The sequence below is a fragment of the Carassius auratus genome, chromosome 50 (genome assembly GCF_003368295.1).
Source record: "Carassius auratus strain Wakin chromosome 50, ASM336829v1, whole genome shotgun sequence".
Taxonomy (NCBI): domain Eukaryota; kingdom Metazoa; phylum Chordata; class Actinopteri; order Cypriniformes; family Cyprinidae; genus Carassius; species Carassius auratus.
Window position 1 is genome coordinate 4,298,693 of NC_039292.1, and position 26,911 is coordinate 4,325,603.

The 26,911-nt window shown below is 36.7% G+C and overlaps 3 protein-coding genes across 3 annotated transcripts in view; all 3 read left to right on the top strand.

The window, feature by feature from the left end:
* Nucleotides 1-26,911, top strand: part of LOC113066682 (uncharacterized) — a 672,150-nt gene that overhangs the window by 614,397 nt on the left and 30,842 nt on the right. The window lies entirely within an intron of this gene.
* LOC113066696 (phosphatidylserine synthase 2-like) lies at nt 1,649-11,764 on the top strand. Its single transcript, XM_026238666.1, has 12 exons — nt 1,649-2,438; nt 3,959-4,060; nt 5,764-5,846; nt 7,352-7,419; nt 7,503-7,637; nt 8,201-8,251; nt 8,424-8,537; nt 8,638-8,756; nt 8,842-8,956; nt 9,041-9,186; nt 10,399-10,584; nt 11,231-11,764. Exons 1-12 carry the CDS (start codon nt 2,338-2,340, stop codon nt 11,388-11,390), a joined length of 1,380 nt encoding a protein of 459 aa, XP_026094451.1. The 5' UTR covers nt 1,649-2,337; the 3' UTR covers nt 11,391-11,764.
* On the top strand, nt 13,122-24,007 carry LOC113066689 (L-fucose kinase-like). The gene is made up of 23 exons (XM_026238646.1): nt 13,122-13,371; nt 13,782-13,933; nt 14,988-15,038; nt 15,122-15,244; nt 15,751-15,823; nt 15,964-16,061; nt 16,149-16,229; nt 16,361-16,480; nt 16,553-16,724; nt 17,521-17,627; nt 17,707-17,808; nt 18,084-18,257; nt 18,428-18,501; nt 18,719-19,077; nt 19,156-19,372; nt 19,446-19,612; nt 21,026-21,253; nt 21,382-21,525; nt 21,831-21,950; nt 22,091-22,278; nt 22,355-22,454; nt 22,540-22,763; nt 23,792-24,007. The coding sequence occupies exons 1-23, from the start codon at nt 13,290-13,292 to the stop codon at nt 23,891-23,893; spliced, it is 3,258 nt and encodes a 1,085-aa protein (XP_026094431.1). The 5' UTR covers nt 13,122-13,289; the 3' UTR covers nt 23,894-24,007.

The window sequence follows — 26,911 nt, forward strand, 5'->3', positions numbered from 1 at the left end:
TTTCAGAGCGACCCTCAATGCACGCTTCCTAATTCTTCCTAGTTCGGAGTATGGAGCGTGAATCATTTAAACCAGTTTGGGAGTTCGGAGCGGGATCGCGTATCATTTGAGTCAGTTCAAGAGTTCGGAGCAGCTTCGCGGATCATTTGAATCAGTTCGAGAAATCGGAGCGGGTTCGCGAATCATATGAGACAGTTTGGGAGTTCGTATATGGGTTCGCGAATCATTTGAATCAGTTCGGGAGTTCGGTGTGGGATCGCGAATCATTTTAGTCAGTTCGGGAGTTTAAAGCGGATTCGCGAATCATTTGAGTCAGTTTGGGGAACGCGAATTATTTGAATCAGTTCGGGAGTTCGTAGCGGGTTCCCGAATCATTTGAGTCAGTTCGGGAGTTCAAAGCTGATTCGCGAATCATTTGAGTCAGTTTTGGGGATCGCGAATTTGAATCAGTTCGGGAGTTCGGGGCGTGATTCATTTGAGTAAGTTTGGAAGTTTGAATGCAGTAATGCAGTAGCTCATTCTAAGGGTATTTTTTCAAAATTCTTTTGCACATTTTATTTATGTTCAGTAGTTATTTCTAGCTCAAGCAACTCCACAAACTAATAAAAGGATTTATTATTAAGGTTGCACGTTGACTGCTGTATATAAAAGCCCTTAAATATAGTTGTTGTTACCTCAGGGGATGAGGGGAATCATCAAAAAAAAAAAAAAAAAACAGAAAATACTTTTTTTTTTGGCTATTATAGAGTAGCCTACTGGCACCTCTTTTGGGCCACTTAAAGCACTGCACGTCACACCTCTGTTTATCAATTTGCACTGGCTACCAATAGCTGCTTGCAGAAAATTCAAGGCATTGATGTTTGCCTACAAAACTACCACTGGCTCTGCACCCATTTACCTAAATTCAACCTGTGTGTCCTCTAGAAGCTCCTGCATTGCGCTCTGCAAGTGAACGTCACTTGATTGTGCCAACCCAAAGAAGCACAAAGTCATTTTTACGGACTTTTAAATTAAATGTTCCCTCCTGGTGGAATGACCTGCCCAACTCGATCCAAGTAGCTGAGTCCTTAGCCATCTTTCAAGAATCGACTTAAAACCCATTCATCTCTTACATTTTTGACCCTCCAACTTTAGCACTCACTATTCTAATTATATTCTTAAAAATAAATAAATAAAATAGAAACAGAAAAAATAAGAATAGAAAAATAGAAAAATAAAATAGAAACTAACTTTCTAATATTTTTGTATTCTATTTTCTTTTAATTTATTATACAATTATATAAAAAAGGACCTCTAACACTAGCTTGCTCTATTCTTTTTCTATTCTATCTGTTATTTTGTTTATTTATTATATTATTTTAAAGCCATTGCTACCTCTTTGGCGTTTAAACTAACTGAGACTTGTAATAGCACTTATATAGGTATAAGCTTTTCCACACCTGCATTTATATCATATCACGTACATACATAATAAATAAATATATATAAGCATAAGCAATAAATATATATAATGATGTGTTCATAACTGATTGTGGATGCAGAACAGAGATGCTAACAGTGCACATGGTTTGATGACCAAAAACACAAATTTGTGACGCCGCCTGTGGAATAAACGGAAATGACGCCATGCCGCGCGACCTTAAGATGGTTATATGTTCTGAAGTTCATTAGAGGTGCGTGTGCGTCCGCCGCAGTCTGTTAAACCGTTTTATTGGTCCTCTGAGGATGGTGCTATCGCGTTGCGTTCATACATGAAGCTCGGAGAGGTCATTTCCCTGCCGGTTTTTAAAACCTCTCGTCCATGAGAGACTGCTGACCCGGTTTTTACGCTCGCGCTCCGTTATCGGCCAGTGGCGGGACGCACACGAGCTCCGGTTGATTTTAGTTGTTTTATGTTTTACTTACGGTTTAACTCTCCGCACAGATGCGCTGTTTTAGTTAGTTAAACTGAGTTTTTGCTGGGTTAGGTTAGTTAGTGAGTTATTCTGGTTTAGTTAGTTCAGGTTTAAATCTCAGCGCAAGTGAGTTGGGTTTGGGTTAGTTTTAATGTTGGTCAGGATTAGTTTGGTTGTAAACCACAGCATGGGTATATTGGGTTAGGGGTCAGGTTGAGTCGTATCAGCACAGGGCTGTTGGGTTTAGTTCAGTTTGACTTGAAATGTGTGTTGAGTTAAAGAGAGTTCATCTGTCAGCTAGGTTTAGTTCAGTTTGAAATCACAAGTGTTAGGTCAAATTTAGGTTGTGTTGAGTTAAGGCAAGTTTGGTTTGTGTGTGTTGGGTTTAGATAGTTTTCAGTGAAATCACAGGTGGGTCAGGTTTAGTTTAAGCTCTGCAGTGATGGCTAAAGGCGAGTGGAAGAGGTCTGGTGCTGATGATCTCCCGTTAACCGAACAGTCTGAGTGTGAAGTGTTCGATGATGGAACCAATACATTCTTCTGGTGAGTTCACATCTCTTATGTTATGTTAATAGATTATTATGTTCATTAGCTGATTGTGCTCCTTGATTTAATTGTCACTTTTTATCAATTTAACAGAAACTGAATAAAAGCACTACTTTCTTTCAAAAGAAGAAAAAAAAAACACTGACCCCAAACTTCTAAACAGTAGTGTATTTTGTTACAATATATTTATATTTGTAATAATACTGTTTTTTTTTCTATTCATAATAATACTGTTCATTTTTATTCATCAAAGAAGATGAATTCATATTAGAAAGATTTCATCAGGAATAAGTTATATTTAAAAATATATTCAAATAGAAAACAATTTTAATTTGCTAAAATATTTCACAATAATGCTGTTTTTTTCTTTTGTATTTCTAATCAAATAAATGCAGTCATAATGAGCAGAAGAGACGTCTTTAAAAAATAAAAAAAATCTTATTGATCCCAAACTTTTGAACGGCTGTGTGTGTGATGTCTAGAGACTGTTCAGTAGTATTATAGCTTTGCTCGGCTTTTCTCTCTTCTGTAACCTCAGCAGAATGATACTCGATCAATTAAAGGCTTTAAGATGATGCTGTGGACGAGACTCTTTCACTTCTAGGCTTTTATACACAGAACTATAGAGAAGAAACCATGACAGATCCATGTATAGTTTTATACTGTATGTTAATTATCACATTAATTTAAATCTGGACCCTTCTCTCTGTTAGTTACAATATACTCCGATGATATAGTCAAAAACTGGCCAAGGTTACTGGACAAAGAATGACATTTGATAGATTTCTAATATACAAATGAATTTTAAATTACTTTAACAGAAACATTAATATTATTATTAATAATATTATTATTAATCACAATTATAATTATATTAATTATAATCCAGTAACATTTATACTAATTGTTTACATGTCTTGTTTTGGACCGTTTCAGCCAATATTCATAATTTATTTTTGTATTATATTTTATTTTAATGCAGTAATTAAATCAGATTACAACATGATATGCATTGCAACAAATTATTGTTATTGATAATAATAATAATAATAATAGAAATTCGATAGTACTAATGCAACATTTTTCTATAATTACAAATATTTAGAACCAATTTTAGTTTTTTTTTTAACCTGATTTTTAATGCAAAAAGAAACTGATTTGCATTAATTTTTTTCACTTTGTTTTGGGATGTTATAACTAATATTCAAAAACAATTTTGTTTTATTTTTATTTTTTAATGCGTCAACTAAATCAAAGTACAAATATAAAAACAAATGAATTATATTAATATGAATACTGCCTAAAGGGATAGATCACACAAAAAGGAAAAAATATTTGAGATTTAACACTTGACCTCTTAATTGTCAAAATGTGTGTGTGTGTGTGTGTTGAGGTGTGCTTTTGTTTAGGGTCAACCTGTATACCAACTCAGCAGGTTTTGAATGTGAAAAAACAGACTTCTGCCAGTACCGTTTGAATGCAAGCTTTGTACTCTTGTTTCATCTTTCTCTCTGCAGGAGGGCACATACTCTGACAGTGCTATTCATCCTGACATGTGCTCTAGTTTATGTGACACTGTTGGAGGAAACACCACATGACACTGCGTACAACACTAAAAGGTATGGCCTTCAAGCAGTCAGTGTGTCTTTTACTTTTAGCATTGAGACCAGAATGCAGTTCAGTGCTAGACAATGAGGCACATTGCCACCTTCTGAAGAGAAGCTAAGGTGCTCTGATGTGGACAGAAATGACACATGGATATAGGTGGGAGTGCCTTGGCAAGTGTCATGCTTTCTATTGGCTAACAGGGTTATGTGTGACATCTGCTGCTGATCACAAAGTACAGGTCACACAGACTGACCCACTGTGCTCAAAAGCATGTGAACTTTATCAGAAGTATTTCAGTATGAATGCAATGAGTCGTTTTATTAGTGGTGCTTGCAAGTTTTTAACCAACCCCTAAGTATTTAAACTAGACAACCACCTGAAACACTTAAATAGCAACTGAATAGCAACCTATAAAACAAGAACTCAGAAAAGAGGTGGCTTTTAAGTTTCATAAACTAATTTCCTGGTGGAAAAACTACATTACCCATGATTCAGCAGCGATTCCCCACCAATCAGAGAACTGTGACAAACAAATAGCCTCATAAGAACTCCATATCACTACTCCATATCAGAACTGTGTCTCTATACACCAGAATCATGCCTGACACGGCGCTGGCACGCTGCTGCTACTGTAGCTAACATAGAGGGAGACCACCGACAGACCAGGATCTTGTCTTCACGACAACAATATCTATACTTCATGATGAGCATAAATATAAAGCCTACTGATAAAGGACACCGTCAACAGTATTGACGGCAAAATAGACTATGTTTGACAGGTGCAATATGCCAGTGTGTCACCGGCCTAAGGTTTTCAAAAGGAATCACAAGCATCACTACAACAAGGAAAAAAATGATTGTAATTCAAACGCAGCTCCCGTCGGCATTTAAACAGACCTTTGCTCTTAATTCTGATCGGTCCAAGGCTATAACAAAATCTGAGCAGGTCTAAAAACTGAAACTGTTGATACTGCACTTTACACTTTGGAAAAGTTATATATATATTTTAATATGAGCAGGTCTACAAACTGGGATTGGTAATGCTGCACTGTAATCATAGTTATTTATTTATATTTTTCATAATATTTTATTATATGACATTGGTTTGGGACTGAGAGTATTTTATTTAGTGGAGAACTTTGCCGCAGTATTTTATTTCTTTTTCTTTTTTAATTTTATAAAAATTTTATTAAAAAGTATTTTAAAAAAGTATAAACAAATTGTTAAAAAAGGTTTATAGCAACGAGCAACCTGGAGTTTAATGTTTCCATTTCTATCCCTTACTGTACCGAAAAATGAACCGTGACTTTAAAACTATAACTTTAAAAAAATTATATATATATATATATATATATATATATATATATATATATATATATATATATATATATATATATATATATATATATAATTAAAGGGATAGTTCACCCAAAAATTAAAATGCTGTCCTTTACTTATCCTCAAGTTGTTTCAAACCTGTATGAGTATTTTTGTTCTGTTGAGCAGTAAAGAAGGTATTTTAAAGAATGTGGTTAACCAAAGAGTGTTCGGTAGTCAATGACCTCAATAATATATATATATTTTTACCCATGGACGACTTGAGGGTGAGAAACGTCCTAGAACCTCCTTGGCATCATGAGAATTTTGCATATAAAGAACCACTCGCATTTTCTCCAGTGTTTGTTTTATTTTGTGTATATTTTGCCTTTTTCAGAGGAATTGTGGCTAGTATTTTGGTGTTCCTTTGTTTCGGAGTAACACAAGCTAAAGATGGTCCCTTCACACGTCCTCACCCAGGTCAGTAACCTTTACATGATCTAACCCTAAAGTCAGAACAGTAGCTTTTATTCAGAGATGATTTAACCTTAATTCAGGTTTCACATCACCTTCATGTCGACTTTGAGATGCTAGAATTGTAGGTCTCTTAGTACTGTTGATGTGGAGTAGCTAAAAGTAGTGACTTAACCACAGGTTTCAGTAGTGTGACAGTCACTAAGCTGTTTTAAGAACAGTGTAGATTTTCCAGTAACATGCTTTGCAACAACTAGCAGTGTAATGTAACTAACATGAAGATAGCTTTAGATGCCTATGTGGCAATAAAAGTCTAATCAAATCAAAATATTGGTATATAATCACACTTTTTGTTCTTTTTTTTTTTTTTTGTGCAGCCCAAACCCATGTTTTAAATTGGAGTCACAGTTGGCAGTGTGCATTTTGCAGCCCTACTGTAAATTTGTTCAAGTTTGATGCTTTCACTGGAAATCTTAATTGTTTGTGTGCCTGAGAAATATAGCGTGTGTAGTTAGCTGCTACTTATACATCTGTAATGAAACTAACTATTCAAAGGTGTAACTTGGCTGTAGTTTGTTTTAATTATGAGTAGATTGAAGTTGCATTCTGAGAGACAGTTTAAAACAGTTTCAACATTGAGTAAGAATGAGTATACGGTTATAGCAACAGTTACTCACATCTCCTTCAAAATGCTCTCTGTTGTGTTCGCTGTTATGAGGGCCGACTTGCTTTGGTAGACGAGCTAGTCCAGGCCTTTCAACACATCACTCACTGAATCCTGAAAGATGATTGAAGGATTCATTCAGGCCTCTCAAAGGCAGGAGATAACAAATGAATGTAGCACCAATTATAAGTTGGGCTATCTGTCAAAGTTAATGGTGGTAAATTTCCATTCCAGTTAAGCATGCAAGGTTGTTTTTAAAGAGAAGAGTTTCTTGGGGCTCCAACATAGAAAGAAGTAGATGCAAACAAATGGTTGCAGTCGAGCATCACAATCTTAATCTCACATCCTTAATTCAGGCATGTTAAATTAAAAAAGGCTTTTAAGTTCCTTTTTTTGCATTTTGACTAAATGCTTCATGAATATAATGTCTGTGGTGGCTCCCTTATAGCTTGAATAATTGCTATATTTCTTATGTTATTGAAAGAAAAATATTTTCTGTCATTTTAAAATGCATTGTCTGTAATTGTATATATGTATTTATACGTTTTATTGTTTTAATAATTTATTTATAATTTGTACTATATTTTGAGTTTGCGGCTAAAACTCAAGAAAAAAGTATTTCTGATGATATGGCAAAATAATCATTTAAACATATAATCAACAAAACCAAATAACCCAAATGCAGATGAACTGTAATAGTTCAGGTGTGTTACAGACAACAAACATTCAATCATCCAACATAAACCACAAAAATCCTCCTGTAAGACTTAATAATAATTTGAGTTATTTGTATATTAGTCATATGTAATATATAATCATGTTTGTGGGTACATGTTTGTCTTTGCAGCATACTGGCGTTTCTGGCTGTGCGTTTCTGTTGTGTATGAACTCTTCCTCATCTTCATCCTGTTTCAGGTTTGTTATCGGCCGCATTGACACAACTTGACATATGTTTTGTCCATATTGTGTCATATTCAAAATTCAGACTTTTCTTCCAGACAGTGCATGATGGCAGGCAGTTTATGAAGTACATCGACCCTAAACTGGGCGTCCCTCTTCCTGAAAGAGATTATGGTGGAAACTGTCTCATTTATGACCCTGGTCACCCTGCTGACCCCTACCACAATATCTGGGTATGCATACAAATCAACATTAATAAACGGTATTGATACTGATAATACAGATGAAGGTTGCTAGTGAAATATTCATCAGATCTGTCATCACAGAATTGTTATGAAAATAACTATATGTTACAGATAATGTACAGTCATTTGTATTTCACTGAATAAACTCTGTAATGATAATGTCCATCTGACATCTGACATCATCCTGCTCTTATATGATTACTTGATAAATAAATAAATAGACATGAAATATTGATTTAAATTGAAATATTATAATGTCGGAAAAGGAGGTGGTGTGATATGTGACATAAAACAGCTGTGTAGGAACAACATGAAAACGCATTTACCTTTTTAATCTGGTGTATTTCCAAAAATCAAATAGAATATATTATTTTTTTTATTAGGAAAACTGTTCTTATTTAAAATGTCATGCACTGATTCATTGATAAGATCAGGGAAACTTATTGAAATAAATAGGATACTTTTGAATTTGATGCAGTTTTTAATATCCAAGTTTTGTTTTGCAGCAGGAAATAATAGTTTGTATTATTATATTATTATTTTCCCAACAGGACAAAATGGATGGATTTGTTCCCGCCCATTTTCTTGGCTGGTACATTAAGGTTAGTCAAATCTGATTTAACTCATTGAACATCTGAATTGATCAGCAAGCATTTGATTTGTTCTGCCTAATGTTTGGAAAATGAATGCACTTCCACACATCTAAAAGCAACAGACAGCATCAGAAATTGAATTAGAAACTATTAGTCATGTGTTTGTGTCCATGTGTGTCAGACGCTGGTGATCAGGGACTGGTGGATGTGTATGATCATCAGTGTGATGTTTGAGTTCCTGGAGTACAGCCTTGAACACCAGCTGCCCAACTTCTCAGAGTGCTGGTGGGACCATGTGAGTTAAACCCCCCAAACACCCTGTGAATCATGCATCATCCTGTTTCAAAGAGATCAGACAGAACATGTCTTCATGAAATCACTCTCTCCTGCTGTAGTGGATCATGGATGTGTTGATTTGTAACGGTTTGGGCATTTACTGTGGCATGAAGACTCTCGGTTGGCTCTCCATGAAACCCTATCAGTGGCAGGGATTATGGAACATTCCTACATACAAGTAAAAGCACAATAAACCTCTGAAATGATGTGTCTGCAGGTCAGAAACTAAAATGTCATGACATTAATGCCATTTTGTGTTTCAGAGGGAAAATTAAGCGTATTGCCTTCCAGTTTACTCCATACAATTGGGTGAAGTTTGAATGGCGTCCCGCATCTAATCTGCGAAGGTGGCTGGCGGTGCTGGGTATTATTTTCATGGTGAGTCACATGACCAGCTCATGTAATCACTGCACAAAATTTTTTAAATGAAAAATTAGGTCTTTTTCTCTCACTTTTTTGCAGTTTTTATTGGCAGAGCTGAATACCTTTTATCTGAAGTTTGTGTTGTGGATGCCTCCTGAACATTATCTGGTGCTTTTGCGGCTCATCTTCTTTGTGAACGTGGGTGGAGTGGCGATGAGAGAGATCTACGACTTCATGGATGATCCGTAAGTACAGTCTAGTGCTTTTTTAAACCTTAATGAGCTGTCTCAGCTGTTGTCTATGTAGGCTGCTGCCTTCTAAGGCAGCACTTCTCAGTGGGGTGGTACAGGCATAAAAAAGGGGGCATCCACATATAACTTGTTGCTATTGGCGATTACCTGGATAATGGATAGAGGGGAGGAAAGGTTGAGAACCACTGTTTGAAGGCAGTGTCCTGGCTTAAAGGAAAAGTTCATCCAAAAATGAAAATGTATTCACCCTCAGGTGATCCAAGATTTAGCTGAGTTTGTTTCTTTTTGGATGGTTATTGTTTATCATCTGAATGTCTGTAAAAATAGATTTACATGTCACCTTAGCGATTAATCTCATGGAGTTCTGTGATTTTACAAACCTTGAAATGTGCTGCACACGTGGTCAGTCACATGGTTATCTGCTGTTAATAAAATGTCATATGCTAATGAATTTTGGGAAGATATTCACATTTAATAATATTCCATTATTTAAATCTGTTTAAAAATAAGAAAATAGACACGCTACAGTTGAAATGGTTTTCTGTCTCGCACGTAACGTTACGTACGGTAAACATAAAGCTGCTTGGTTTATATTTTTATGTATATAACTATACAGTATAATGTATATTTTAAAATTGTATTGCAGACTGATGCTTTCATAATAATCACCCATTTCAAACGCTAACATGCTTTTCTTCTCTTCTCTTCGCTGTGGTGGAGCAGTTATCAACTGTTGTACTTGTATACTTTCCATCATTTGAGTAATAAATGTGCATGCAAATTACTGCATAGTGCAACAGTTACCGAGTTACTGGACGGTGTACAACAGTGGTCAAAAATGATTTAAATGGTGAATTTTGAATTGATTTCTTCTTGTAAACTCACATGTGAATTCAGACAGCAATTATATTACCTCACGACCTTGGTATTTGTCACAAACAGTAGATAATTCGACTAGGGATTTTTCTGCATTACCGACTAACCGTTGTAAATGCTGAATATAGTTTACACCTCCATGAGAAACAATTGCCATCCAAATCAAGCTTTACTAACCAATGGATCCTTTGCAGTGAATGGGTACTGTAAGAATGGGAGTAAATATATGCTAGGATATGCTTATGAGGCCTTAAATATGACCTTGTTAAGCAACTCATTGTCTTATTTTCTATTTTTGCAGTTAATCTAATGAATCATTTGAATTTTTAGGAAATTCTATAAAAAGTTGGGCCAGCAAGCGTGGATTGTGGCGACCATTACTGTTACGGAGTTTTTGATCGTGGTCAAATATGATCCGAAAACCATTATGCTGCCAATCCCCTTCTTCGTCACACAGTGCTGGACCCTCGGAATCGTCCTCATCTTCTTTTGGACCTTGTGGCGGTTCTTCATCCGGTAACCTGCAAATCAGCTCTGTCAACATAATTACAGACAGCAATATAAAATGCTGATTAAGTAAATTATTATTAATAAGAGGATGTGTTAGGCAAAATATAATTTGACCTTTTATAAGAACATAAATCATATACAAATAGTTAAAATGAATCATCAAAATGAAGGTTCTGTTCAGAATGGAATACTAATGTGCTATTTATTTACTTGTAGACTTGCCCAATATATATTGGGCAAGTCTACTTTTACTATTTTTAAGTATAGTGTATGTAACAGTGGGCAATATTGTTCTTGTCAATCATCCTCATCACTTTGGATGAGTGGCATGCATCTAGTAATCGGTCTTTGGATAACTTTTTCACTTCCAAAAATGTTTCGACAATATAGTGTTAAAAAAATGGACTACAGTACAGATACATTATATGCATAACATTTTTCTGTAAGTCTAAATATACATTCTTATATTACATTTTTGTTTAATTGTATAATTTATTGATATATGTGTACAAATGCCCTGTATAATTTGCAGCAAATAATACTGGATTTATACTGTGCGCACACACACACACACACACACGTATATATATTACACAGATGTATTGACTACAGATGTATTGATGTTAATTGACCAAGTCTTCTGCATTGACAGTGACATCACACTCCGATACAAAGAAACCCGCCAGCGCAGACAGGAAGGGTCTTCGGAGCAGGACAGGGTCCCTGGACACGCCGATGCCAGCAATTTGGCCACATCAGGCCGTAGTAAACTAAACGGCAGTACGGACACAGTCCGAAACAGGAAGTCATGAATCCATCCTTCCACACACAAATAGCCATGCGCTGCACATCGCAAACGGACACACGTTTGTGTTTATAATCTTGTACAGATCATGCCAACGCTCATGGTGTCTGTCGAGCAGCATCCAGACAGAGGATGCCATCATTGTCTTTACTCACAGAGAGCTTTGTTGTATATTTTAGGAAAAATATGTCTTTGTAGCTGTTACATAGGTGAGGCGTTTAGAGTTTGGGGGTCCACTTTTCCTCTGGTTTTGACTTTAGTGATCAGGAAAAAACATTTCGATGCAGAACACTATGCAGTGAACTAACAGAGGAAGTGCACATACAGCCATTTATGAATAAAAAATTATTTTTAAGTTACATTAAGCAGGTAGGAACACAGTAAGTAGTTCCAAAACATCCTGCATGAACTATAACACTATATTTAAAAAGCTATAAGAATGTAATTATTTAATCTGCTGTGTCCTTCTGCTATGTTTAGGATGCTGAATGAAGTAAGTGTGCCTGTTACACAAGCACCTCACACACGGATATTTCTTCGGACGTGTTTAACATGGGTCAGTGCCGTGACTGGACCAAAAACGAAGACCTTTACTTTCTGTTTGCATGCGTGAATGTGTGCGTGAGACCATAACGGCCAAATCATTCATCATGCTGATGCTGTTTTTATTTCTGCAGGGTAATCACATACTGAAACTTAGTGTTTTGGATTTGATAAATGATAATAATAATATTAATAATAATAAAAAAAATCAGGAAGTCATCCAAAGTGTATGCTCATGCTGTAAGTATATCAGGCTGTTTGTGTATCTGGTCAAAGTGAGTGGGTTGTTAGCTGTTGTGTTGTGGTAGTGCATCCAAACAAGGCCTGATCTGATGTATCAAAGGCCATTATAATCTTACTGTGAATGTAAAGATCTAGCACTAGTTCGACTTAAGCGCCAATGCCTGAGCTGTTACTGTTTAGTATCATGTTACCGAAGGTGTTTAGGGATTAGTTTTGATTTAACCGTAAGGGGAAAGTTTAAATCGCACTAAATGTTCTCATATAAATGATCAGGATTGTCTTTCTGAAGTCTTTGTGGGACCATTTGATGATATGTCTGCCTCTGCTTATAGCGGTTCATGTAAACGTTAGTAGAAATGAACAACTGAGTACATATTTTATAATGTTTTCAATAAATAAAAAGGAGTTCTTACTCTTTAACTGTCTTAATTTTTTCCATGAATGTTGATTTCATACTGCCTGTTCCTCAGAAAATTCATTTAGCTGAAGTATACGAAAAGTAATACAATTTTGATTCCAAGCAGATTAGTAGTTTAGCTTTTGTTCGTTTCAAACTATATTTTCTAGTGTAGGATTCATGTAAGAAATTGAATGTACCCAAAGTAATAAAGTTATTTTGCTTATTTTGGTTCTTTAGTCATTAAGGATTAAATGTATTATTATTATCATTTTAGTTTTCGATTGTTTCATAGTTCGCAAGAAAGCTGCCTGATTCAGGTATGAAATCTCTAGTTCCCTTTCTTCTGAAATCGCTTTTCCCCATCGGTTTTTAAATGTAGTTTTAGATAACCGAAGTCAACCAATGTTGACAGATTTTATTCGTTGCTGTTCATAACCATATTCATATACATATTAAAACTGGCTGACACGTTTTATGTAGCGTTAAACTACAATTCCCGGCGCACCGTGGCTGCAGTCAGATAGTGGTCCAGAGGCTACTTTGTAGTCCGGAAGTGTTACATTCACGGTTTTGGGGTTCTATAAGAATGGGGTAATTCACGTTTAGCTTGAGTTCTAATCCATTGACAGATGCCGAATAAATCGGATCCGGGTGCTGTTCGCTTCTGCTCTTTGCACTCACGTTTGTTGGACTCATTAATAAGAAATAAACCACGCCAGGATGGCAGATGATGGATTGCTGAAGTGGACCGTTATCGTGCTCACATGCCAACATAAAGACAGCGTTTATGCCTTCCAGAGAGGTGAGTTCATGATTTATTTACATCCTGTGTCTGTGCGTTTATCTACGTTAACGTTCTCTAAATATTGTTTTCTTTGAGTTTTTATTGAATCCATTTGGGCTGCCCTGAAACGTCATGAAAATAATGTACTATAATATAATATACAGACTATTGCATAAAAGTACTGTGGAATTACTCTGGGTTGTTTTGGACATTGTATCGTAGTTCTGCCCTCTTGATAGTATCTTTGTATTAAGTGTCAGGGGTACAAAAATTTAGGCGCAATATTTAGGAACCATGGTATTTCCATCTGATGACATCAAAATACCATGGAACCACCATAGTGCTTAACTGTATAAGGGTCTGTCTTACATTACCAGACCTCCATACCAGGTGCAGGTGAATCTCATTGAGGTTTGTGTGTGTTTCAGAGCTGGAGGTGCGTCAGAAGCGTGGCCTTCTCCCAGCGGATGCCCTGCTGCTGACCGTTCCTGACCCTCACGCCCGGCTGGGCAGCGGCGGGGCCACACTGAACGCCCTGCTGGTGGCTGCAGAGCACCTGAGCGCCAGAGCTGGATACAGCGTGAGCTTCACATTACAATAGAGGACTCTGTGTGTGTGCAGATAGTTAAGGATTGGAGAGGAATCCTAAAGCATGTGTTCAGGATTGCTAAAGGGATTTCTTGAGCCTAAAGGACCTAAATGGGATCAAATAAAGATCCTTAACAATTACTGGTCAAAAGTTTGAAATAATTTAAATATATATATTTTTGAAAGAACTCTCTTATGCTCACCAAGGCTGCATTTATTTGGTCAGAAATACAATAAATAAATAAATCATTAATATTGTGAAATGTTGTTAACATTTAAAATAAATGTTTCTATGTTAATATTTTTAAATACCCGTGATGACAAAGTAAAATTTTCAGCATCATTAATTCAGTCTTTTTTTCAGTCAGTTTCACATGATCCTTCAGAAATCATTCTAATATGCTGCTTAGTTGAAAAGTTTCACTGTTTAGTATTTTTGTTAATGTTGTATTTATTAATATTAGTAAACTGTGGAAACTGTGATACTCTAACATATTAAAAAAATATTTTTTGTAACATTATAAATGTCTTAACTGTCACTTTTAATCAATTTAGATTATACTTGCTGTATAAAAGTATTATACCTTTTTTTTATGATTTCTGAGGGGTCATGTGACATTAAATACTAGAATAATGGCTAATGAAAATTCAGCTTTGCCATCAGAGAAAGAAATGACTGTCCAAAAAATGTTAGAATAGAAAATGGTTATTTTGAATAATAATAATATTTTACAATATTAATGTTTTACTATAAGTTTGCTAAAAAAAAATGCAGCCCTGGTGAGCATAAGAGACTTATTTTTTTAAAAAATTGTCCCATTAGAGTGGTTTAGAGGATTGTTTCCAGATTATTATTTACTATTAGCAATACTGTATACATAGTTTAGGAGTTTATACTAGGAAATAAATATATAATTCATATCCCTTATTCTTAATATTTCTGTGTTCTTGATAAATGACCAGAATAAATTTTTTTCTCTTTACTTGATTACACAAGGATCTTAAAACATACGTGAACTCCCTTAAATGTGTGTGTTTGTGTTTAGGTGGTGAACGCAGATGTTCTGGATGAAGCTCACATTCTCATCCTTCACACGGTCTGTAATAATAATAATAAAAGGATTTTAGATGAAAATGATTCTCCAATGTGCTAGTAGGTGTACTGTATGTGTGTTTTCAGGGCAGAGATTTCCCATGGGACGCCTGCAGCAGGGCTTTCTGCTGGGTGCCTGTACAGAGATCAGATGATGTAGAAGGAGCTGTATGCTGTTTAGACCTGCTGTTGGACTGTCTGTCCACAAAGGTGAGCTGAACACACAGTTAGGCACACATAAATGTAAATTAATTCATACACCACTCTATATATATTTACCATATTTTTCGGACGATAAGTCGCACTTCAGTATAAGTCGCATCAGTCCAAAAATACGTCATGATGAGGAAAAAAACATGCAAGTCGCACTGGGCTATAAGTCGCATTTATTTAAAACCAAGAACCAAGAGAAAACATTACCGTCTTCAGCCGCAAGAGGGCGCTCTTTGTCTTCAGTGTAGACTACAGAAGCACTGAGCAGCATAGAGCGCCCTCTCGCGGCTGTAGACGGTAATGTTTTCTATTGGTTCATTTTTCTCGGTTCATTTCTCTCCGTTCATGTCGAATTAATTTTGATAAATAAGTAAATAAATAAGGACCAGCCAAACTATTAAAAAAGTGTGACTTATAGTCCGGAAAATACGGTATATGTAATACAGTGAGGTGAGAGCATTATTATCCAAATGCACATGTAGTGAAACATCCCATTGTTTCAGATTTGTGCTGGTTCTCCGCCTGGAGTTTGGGTGTGTGGCACTGATATGATCCTGAATATTCCAACACGACAATGTGAGTTAATATTCACACATCTAATGCACAAACAAAACATCTCAAAAGCATTTGCATGTTTTTTTTAGGTACAGAGACAAATCAGCAGTTTGCTGTTTCAGAAACACTTTTTTTTAATCGTAAACATTTTTTCTCTACAGTAATTTCATGGGACGGGTTCTCTGGGGTTCGGGTTGTGGCGTTGCCAGGTGACATTAGTTTTGCTGTTAATCATGGCATCTATCTCACTGATGCAGAGGTGTGTTATTTGACATTAGGGGGATTTCTTTTTAAATTATTAATTTGCATACCACTTTCTTAAAATGTTTCATTCTTGCTGTTACAGTCCAGAGTGTGTAACATTATCTATAAGGGCTCAAAGGAGAAAATCAGCTGTGCTGCACTGCCTGATGGGAAAGTACCTCTGGTATGTCTGTTGAAATATATGTATGTACTAACAAAGTATATATTTACTTTATTTAAAGATGCATTGGATGTCTTGATTAAATGTTGAATTGTTTTTGTAAAGCTTCCTAAAAGTGTCTCTGTGGTTTTCAGGTGTCCGGACCAGTGTTTTTTTCCAGGACTGTTGCAGAGAAACTCCTACAGACACATGTTTTGTCACCATTGGACGGCTGTACATATCTTGGCATGGATTCGGGAGCTCCACCACTTGAGGTAAAATCACACACAACAGTTATTTTTCTCCGACCGGTCTCTCCCTCTCATTTTTCTTGCTCTTTCTTGCAGATATCTCTCTTTCTGGATATTCTGATGTGCCTTTGCTCTGACCTGACAAAGCAGGAATACATCAATGGAGAGAGAACAGGCTGCACTTCACCCTCCGGACCTCAGGGGGGAGTAGTGAGGAGCGGTCGTGCTGTACTGTGGAGGACCCTCAGAGGACCCTCCATCTCTATGTGTACACTTACACTATTATTTACCTATATTTCATATATATATATTTAAAAAAACATTTGTATGAAAGTAAATATGTTTCTAAATGTGTGTGCATGTGAGAAACTAATGGTTTGTGCACACCAAAAGTGAAATATTCACATCAAGTTACTCGCGAGATGTTTTTCATGTCACGAATAAAAACATAGTGCTTTACTATTGCTGCTCTGTACCTGTTGTGGAAATGTGAAAGCAGACGTGTCAATAACCTCTTCACTGATTGGCTTGAATGACAACGCATCATGCAAATATTCCCCTCAAGTAAAAAATTTTCAACTTGTGTAGAAAATGCAATTGAGGTGAATATCACACGTTTGCAGCAATTGTGTCACACAATTTGTGTAATTTCACGATGACCACTGCGGATTTGCATCTGTTTTAGTATTTGCATTGATTTCATATGTAATCTGTTCATGCAAATAATTAAATTCATATTTTGTGTGCACATACCGTAAGTCTGTTTGGGAATGGAATACTAGTCTACTGAATACTGTATGGCATATATTGGACATTGCATACTATTTAAAAAAAAATTGTGAAACTATGAATACAGTTTATATGCAATGTACTCTTTTATACTTTTTAAATGCTATGTGCACTTTTGTATTCTTTATATACTATATGCAGTATTTGGTTAAAAGTAGGTTTTCCATGCATACTGAAAATCTGTATACTTCCTGAAGTATGCACACTGTAATATTGCAGAAGTAGTAAGTATAGAGTAGTATGTTATCCTGAATTTAACTTTTGTCTGTTTCTAGTGTATGTTCAGGATGGTCGCTATGATTATTTGACTCAGTCAGGTCGAGAGCATGTCATTCGTCTCACAGAAACCGGAACACAGACAACAATTCTCTCTCATATTCAGGTAGGAAATTCATATTCAGGTGGGATTTTAAAGTCTGTTATTTTAACTTTTCTAATGCAATATAATTTCTGTTTTTAAGGATGTGAAGTCTGTGGCAGAAGGCAGCAGAGTGATAAATAGCATGCTGGAAGGAGAAGTTTGTGTATCAACAGGAGCTGTTGTGCAGCACTGCCACCTACAGGTCTGGAGAGTCTTAAATAATCTAAAGATATGAAATCAAAGCAGACACTATTTATTTTACCACAATTCTTTTTCAATATGAAATGTCACATTACTGAAGTAAAATAGGTTGTGAATAGTTCATGTTTATTTTAAGTAAATGTTATAAGTAATAATCAAGGATGTGATCTTTTTGTATTTATACAGATTTCCATATTTTCCAACCTGCAAATTAATGTTTTTATTTTACAGTTCAGTAGAATTATTGCAAAAGTAATATATTTTTGTCAATTGCAGGGTCCAGTCCAGGTGCATTCTGGGTGCTTGTTGTCTGGGCTTGATTTGACCTCATCATCCTGCATGCAACGTCTACCCCTGTCTAGTGACATCATCATTCAGGGTCATCGAGTGATGCTGGGAGAGTTAATGTTAACCGTGTACACAGCTTTTGGAGCCCATGACAATTTAGAGGTAAGTTTAGAGCCCGTTCCTTACATTTGCATTTTTATTTATTCATTTAGCAGACACTTTTATCTAAAGCAACTTATGAAAGAGTAAGTTCCCTTATGTTTTTATGAAGAACAATATAAATATGAATATGTATGCTAATCATGTATATTGTATATGCTATTTCCACCCAGGCCTGCACTGATGATGTCAATGCATCATTCCTTAATCAAAAATGGAATGATTTTTATAGTCGGACTGGAATACAGTAAGAAACTTCTACGTTCATACGTCACACTATCAGACTTTTGAATTAATATTTGCTCTTTTTTTTTAAAGATTAATGTATACAAAAGACACCTGCTTTTACAGGAAGAGGCTGGCTAAGTGACTTCACGGTTAATTTTTTGCATGTTTTGCTCAGATTGAGACTGTCATAGTTGGATGTAATGTGTCTAACATATATATGTGTGTGTGTGTTAAAGGCCTCAGTACCTTTGGGGAGCTGAGAGGACTGAGTCATGCTGTCTGCTGGACGCCCGATTGTTCCCAGTGTTCATGCCACGTTCAGGACCCGTTGGAATAGAAGGTGTCTGTTGGCTCCTGGGTGGTGCTGGTGGGTTGGACAGCTGGAGGGAAGCCTGGAGACTCTCGCTCAGAGATATTCTCATCCTGACGGACCAACAGATGGAGCTGCGATGGAGAGAAGATCTGTTCTTCAATGTAGGCCGAAGAAGAGCCGTGGACGCTCTACATGGCCACACAGATCTCAGTCTACTACCGTTCTTCAGAGCAGTGGCGCTGGCCGGCCAGCAGGAGGAGCTACTGCAGGTGCTGGACTCAGGTGAGGAGGAGTGAAAGATGAGGAATGGTTTGGATATGTTGAGTTTTGAAGATACTGATGGTTTGGCTGTTGTCTCAGTGGCTGCAGGCAGCAGTGGGGATCTGGGAGTAGCTGCACGTTGTCTCGCTTGCATCGCTGATGTCCTTGGCTGTCTGGCTGGTGAGGGTAAAGGTGGTTTGCGCAGTGGACCAGCAGCGAATCCATCATGGGCCCCTGCGTTTAAGCTCCTAGAGGATGGAAACTTACCTGCAGGTGTCCAAGAACTGGCCAATCAAAGAAAGCACTGGCTCAGCAGGTTAGAACTTAAAAACTGCATGAATCTGAGAGCTGCAAAGTGAGAATTTCTGATTTGTCATTGTTGTCTAAAGACCAGATTTGTTGGTGAGAGCTGCCAGGCATTATGAGGGGGCGGGACAGATACTGCTGCGGAAGGCAGTGATGTCAGCACGTGAGTTTGTGTTCATTGGTCAAGGAGAGATGCCGCCCATGGGTGAGTGGCAGGAAGTGGAGTGTCCTGCTCGACTGGATCTGTCAGGTGAGAACAGCTTTCTCCATTTCAGCTGAAAAGAGAGTTCTGTGTTTATGTTTATGTCTGTACGGCATTCAGAGTTTAACTGAAATAAACTGCACTTCAGTTCTTGAATTTAAACGCAATTTAGAATTGTAAGGAGCCAAAAGAGTCTCAATAAAGATAAATGCACACACATAATTCATAAATACACACACAGGATACACAAATGCATACAAAATTCAGAAATGCACACAAAATTCAGAAATGCAAACAACATTTACAAATGCAAACAACATTTACAAATGCACTCAAGATTCACAAATGCACAAGACAAGATTCAGGAATGTATTTCTGATGCACACACACATATATCTTGATTTACAAACTGCTTTGCGGTCTGTAAACTTCACTGCATTTGTGTGTGAATTTTGAGACTTTTTGTGTCGAGCCAAGTCAGGGGAGTCTCAAAATTCACACACAAATGCAGTGAAGTTTACAGACCGCAAGCAGTTTGTAAATCAAGATATATGTGTGTGTGCATCAGAAATACATTTCTGAATCTTATCCTGTGCATTTGTGAATCTTGAGTGCATTTGTAAATGTTGTTTGCATTTCTGAATTGTGTATTTCTGAATTTTGTGTGCATTTCTGAATCTTGTATGCATTTCTGAATCTTCTTTGCTTTTTAAATTTTGTGTGTGCATTTGTAAATTTTGTGTGCATTTGTGTATCCTGTGTTTGTATTTATGAATTGTGTGTGCATGTATGAATCCTGTGTGTGCATATGTGAATGTAGTGTGTGCATTTATCTTTATTGAGACTCTTTTGGCTCCATAGAATTGCAATTCAAAAGTGACAGCAATTCAGAATTGATCAAAAGTGACAGGAAAGACATTTATAACAAAATATTTCTATTTCAAATAAATGCTGTTCTTTTAAGATTTCTATTAATCACAGAATTCTGAAAAAAAGTATCACAGTTTTCACAAAAACAATAAGCAACTGTTTGCAGCATTAATAAACAATAAATGTTTCTCGATCATCAATCAATTGACATCAGATTGATTTCACATTAAAAACTGGAGTAATTATCCTGAAAACACTGCTTTGCGTCACATGAATAAATTGTTTTAAAATATATTCAAATGGAAAAGTGATTTAAAATTTTAATTATATTTTACAATATTTAAGTTTTACTGTTTGCTGTATGTTTGATCAAATAAATACAGTCTCTGTGACATAAGAGACTTCTTTTAGAAACATTTTTTAAATCTTCCTGACCCCAAGCCCCAGATGCAATTAGCTTGTATATTTAATAAATTATCTTTTATGGACTAGAATTGACACATTCTTCATTTAATTCCTTGTCCACATCAAACTTTAACACAAAACTGTTTAGATTTTCTAGGGTCAGTGTGTGTTTGAATCTGTCATCAGGAGGCTGGAGTGACACTCCTCCTATAGCGTTTGAACATGGTGGACTGGTAATCAATGTGGCCATCAGAGTGGATGGGAAACGGCCAATTGGAGCTCGGGTTCGACGTGTTCCAGAGCCTCATCTGCTGTTGGTCAGTACCAGCGGTGAACCGGCCTGCAGCATCTCCACAGAAACACTCTGTGAGGATCTTACTGACCTGGAAGACTACTGCCAGCCTCACGCTCCAGGTGAAGAACACACTGTGAGGCACACAACTGACATTCAGTGGGATTCAGTCTGTTTTAGCTAATATTTTAATTTAGAACATAAATGTACAATTATGTGTTTATATTTAAAGCATGTGTTTGTGTTGTAGGTGCCTTGCTAAAAGCCGTGTGTGTGTGCAGTGAGCTGGTGTGTGTATCGTCTCCTGTCTCTCTGAAAGAGCAGTTGTTAAAGCACTGGGGCGGTGGACTGGAGATCCACAGCTGGTCGTCTTTGCCACATGGTTCTGGTCTTGGTAAGTAAATTACTTTTAATTGAATCTAATACATGATTAAACCAGCACTGTGTTAAATGTGAAATAATAGTTGTTTGGATTGACATAAAATATCTCCTGTATGAATAGTAAAAAAATGTGCGCAAGAAAGAACAGAAGAAGCAACAGTAATGTATAATGGCATCTAGGTTACTTATTATTAATGATATATTTACACGTAATTATATTAATACTAATTAAAAAAATGGTTTATTATAAAAGATATATATATATATATATATATGTATGTATGTGTAATTAAAGTGTTTATGTGTATGTATTTCCAGGCACCAGCAGTATTCTGGCAGGTGCAGCTCTTGCAGCAGTGTATAGATGCACGGGACGAAGCTTCAGCACAATCTCTCTCACTCATGATGTTCTCTACCTGGAGCAGATACTCACCACCGGTACGAGAGATGCTGTCATTCTCATAATGGGCTGAATCGCTTCCCTTCTAGAGGAATATAGAATTTCACTGGCCTGCAAACTCTAACAGTTTAACAAACTGAATTTGAGGGGAGTTTCTATATTTGTTGCTGTGTTTCAGGTGGAGGATGGCAGGACCAGGTTGGTGGGTTGTTTGGAGGAGTGAAAGTGGCTCGATCTGCAGCTCAGTTACCGCTGAGAGTGGAAGTAGAACAGCTCTCTCTGACTCCAGACTTCCTGTCTGTCCTTCAGCAGCATCTTCTTCTGGTTTACACTGGAAAGACTCGTTTAGCAAGGAACCTGTTGCAGGTACGAGCGGCTGATGGAGACGGTCAGACTTCATGAACACTGTGCTGTGTTTCAATGGATCACTGTGTGTGTGCAGGACGTGGTGAGGAGCTGGTATGCACGTTTACCCTCCATCGTACAAAACACAGAAAAGCTGGTGACCAATGCAGAGGAGTGTGCTGAAGCCTGCAGACATGGTGAGACACACACACACACACACACATATATACCTTTTAAATATAGATTTTAAATGACTCTTTTATTTGGTTTTGTTTCTCTCAGGATCTCTGGTCAGATTGGGGGAGTGTATAAACACATACTGGCAGCAGAAGAAGCTGATGGCTCCAGGCTGTGAGCCGGCGGCAGTGAGATCCATGATGAACACACTTCAGCCGCTGAGTTTAGGACAGAGTCTGGCAGGAGCAGGAGGAGGAGGATTCCTGTTCTTACTCACCCGTGAGCCGCAGCAGAAGGAAGCAGTGAGAGAGATTCTCACAAACACACAGGTGAGTCACTCCAGAATGAGAACGGTTGAAGAAGAATGTGTTTAACCCTTTCTAAACTGAAATTTCATATATATATATATATATATATATATATATATATATATATATATATATATATATATATATATTATATATATATAATTCTATAAATCCATTTTTCCCAAGAAAATGGTAAAGTGAAGACCATTATTTTATGTTTCAAACTTTCACATAGCATCTTTAGGTAGTAATAACATTAAACATTCAAATACAGATTTAGATTTTCAAAGATTTATAAAAAAAATTTATTATTATTTTTTTCCTCCAAAATGTAATAAATGCATTGAATCAATATAAAAGTTATTTTTCATATTGAAACTGTTGAAAAAACACAGCATGGTTAAAGGGATTGTTCACCCAAAAATCAAAACGATGTCATTTAATAACTCACCCTCATGTTGTTCCAAACCTGTGAGACCTCCATTCATCTTCAGAACACAGTTTAAAATATTTTAGATTTAGTCCGAGAGCTCTCAGTCCCTCCATTGAAACTGTGTGTATGGTCTACGGTCCATGTCCAGAAAGGTAAGAAAAGCATCATCAAAGTAGTCCATGTGACACTCCCTCCCTCTGAACTCAATGATCTTATATACAGGCACTGGACTAAAAATACATTCAGCATTCAGCGCTCCCAAAATGAATTAAATGGGTCATCTTGTCAATGCTATAAATTACAGCAATAAAATAAAATTTTATCATGAACAAGAAAATGAAATACAATATCTCATTAGACCACAGAAATTCCTAAATTACACTTCCCTTACATTCAAATTCAAAAACTGCATTCATCTTTGCCATGTTACATTCATTTAGTTGACTACTGCTATGTATTGTACTAACAAAACCATTAATGGCATTAATAAAAACACTTACACTGACACAATATTACATTTGAATCATCTGCAATTATGAACGCAATATTGCGTACAGAAAAAAACGGTGAAAGTAGAATGTATTTTATGAATATTGTTGGTCTTGATGTTTTGCAGGACGTTGGTTTCTTCAGTGTTCATTCAGTGGAGCTGGATATGGATGGGATCTCAATCATTCAGAAGAGCTCTGAACATCCTGAACAACAGCAGAACACATAAATCTGAGTGACTTATAAATAACAATGAAACTGATATTATTTCTGTAAATATAACAATGCATTTAATTTAAACATTTGTCAATCTTGAATTATAAATAGAAGATTTTTTGTTTAAACTGAAATGTATCAAAAAACTGTGACATTTAGACTTAAGTTCAAGTTTATTTGTATAGCCCTTTTTACGATACAAGGTATTGCAAAGCAACTTTACAGAAAATTAGTTTTCTACAATATTTAGTAGTAGCTTATCAGTGGTGACTCTCTGTTTGTGCACATATGACAGGAATTTTCTGAAAAAAATTAATACAAGATGTAGTCAACCAGACGATGAACATTATTAACAGCAATTATTATATGGTGAAATCACACTTGTAGCAATATTTGTTAGTTCTGTAAGGGAAACAGGTCAATTTAGCTCAAAGGGAATCTGTGACGAGTGGGGCGGGGCCGAGGGCCGTGGGAACGGGCGAGGCCGGTGGAGTGATTGGAGATGAGCGATACCTGCTCGACCCACCGGTCTCGAGTCCCACGGAGGAGATGGAAGGATATAAAACTGGAGCAACGACAGTGAAGGACGAGAGAGCACCAGGCCTGGGCTTTATTTTTTGTTTTGGTTTTCATTTGTGCACATCAGTCGTCTGTGAGGGGCTGATGCACTGTTTTGTCTTTATTTTTTATTATTAAAATGTAATTTGATTGTCCGCCGGTTTCCGCCTCCTTCTTCCCGATGATTAGGAAGTTTTTATTATTACAGTGGTGTCGAAGCCCGGGAGAAGGAGGGACACGCTGCTGAAGATCCCTCGCCGCTTTGGTGAATCCGCGTTGCCATCGAGCTGGCGAGGAAGTGTGCCGCCATGGACGCTCGAGGCGTTGGGCTGGATCAATCAAATAAAGATTATAATAATAAAAAATAAAGACAAAACAACGCATCAGCCCCTCATGGACGACTGATGCGCTCAAATAAAAACCAAAACACAAAATAAAGCCCAGGCCTGGTCCTCTCTCGTCCTTCACTGTCGTCGCTCCAGTTTTATATCCTTTCATCTCCAATCACTCCACCGGCCTCGCCCGTTCCCACGGCCCTCGGCCCTGCCCCACTCGTCACAGAATCATTTAAGATTTTAAAGGGAATTTGAACAGAATCACTGTTTCATGGCTGATCACTGAGACGCCCTGCGATTCACTGAACGAGCCGTTTAACATAAAATCTGCGCTGGATATTAATATCCAAAGATACTTCTCTTTTCAATATTAATAAGGCTTTATTAGATAAATCTAAGACATATAAACTAATCTAACACATAAGCACACACACTCACACATTCACACAAGTTGTAGGAAGATAGAAAGTTAGGGAAGAATGAGTTTAAGAGAACGAAAATGTGAAATCCCAAGTTTACAGCAATACGTGAAATTGCATAGACATGAACAGCCATCAATCACTTAACTAACCCTCGCATTGAGTTCCTCAATGAGGTTAAAATTATATTAGATACACCAGTATAGATCAGTCTGGAGGTACATTGCCTGTATAAAGGTTTCCTGAGGTTGCTGATTGGCTGGAAGTTCTGTAGTCGCTGAAGTGACATCTTGGGAAGCCCGTGGTTGGGCGTTGGCTGACGATGCAGAGTTGTGTGTGGCTGGTTGAAGTTGAACGGGCACTCGAGGTCAGACTCAATTAATTTAACCCAAGTTAAAGAATAAGAATGTACATTTGATCAGATGCAACTACACTCACAATTTATGAGATGCTTGGTGAAAGAGATGTGTTTTTAATCTAGATTTAAACAGAGAGAGTGTGTCTGAACCCCAAATATTATCAGGAAGGCTATTCCAGAGCTTGGGAGCCAAATGTGAAAAAGCTCTATCTCCTTTAGTGGACTTTGCTATTCTAGGAACTACCAAAAGTCCAGCGTTTTGTGATCTTAGGGTGCGTGATGGTTGTAGCGTGGTAGAAGGCTAGTTGAGTACGCAGGAGCTAAACCATTTAGGGCCTTAAAGTTAAGTAATGATAATTTGTAACTGATAAGGAATTGAATAGGTAGCCAGTAAAATTGGGGTAATATGATCATATTTTCTTGACCTGGTGTATGCATTTTGGACTACCTGTAGCTTGTTTGTTAAAGATGCAGGAAAACCACCTAGTGCATTACAATAGTCCAGTCTACAGGTCATGAATGTATAAACTAGATTTTCTGCATCAGAAACAGATAACATGTTTCGTAGCTTGGCAATGTTTCTAAGATGAAAGAATGCAGTTTTTGTAACATGGGAAATATGGTTTTCAAAAGACAAGTTGCTGTATAATACAACACCCAGATTTATGACTGTAGAAGAAGTAACAGTGCATCCGTCTAGATTCTGTGTTCTGTTTTTTGGTCCAATAATTAATATTTCTGTCTTATCCAAATTGAATAGGAGAAAATTATTAGTCATGCAATCTTTAACACACTCTGTTAGCTTAAAGACAAATTTAAGTGACTATTGCTTAGGAATTGACTGTATTTTCTGGACTATAAGTTGCACTTTCTTTCATAGTTTGGCTGGTCCTGCGACTTATAGTCAGGTGCGATTTCTTTATCAAAATGAATTTGACATGAACCAAGAGAAATGACCCAAGATAAAAACATTACCGTCTACAGCCGCCAGAGGGCGCTCTATGCTGCTCAGTGCTCCTGTAGCCTACATTGAGAAGCATAGAGCGCCCTCTCGTGGCTGTAGACGATAATGTTTTTTCTTGGTAAACATGTTTCTGTAAATATATCATTTATTAATATTGTTTTTTTAAATATGTATTTCTTTCTTCAGTTTTAATAGTTTTAATCTAAAAAATTATGTAATTTAATATATTCAGGAAGTGGCCATGTTGTACTATGACCTTTGAATCTTAAACATTTGTTTTTTTGTAACAATATAAGTACTTTGTAGATTAAATAATGAAATAACATCTGTTCACTTACAGTTCTTAAAGAGCTGTCTGTAAATAGATATGTTCTTGTAAATTTTTTTCTGTAAAATT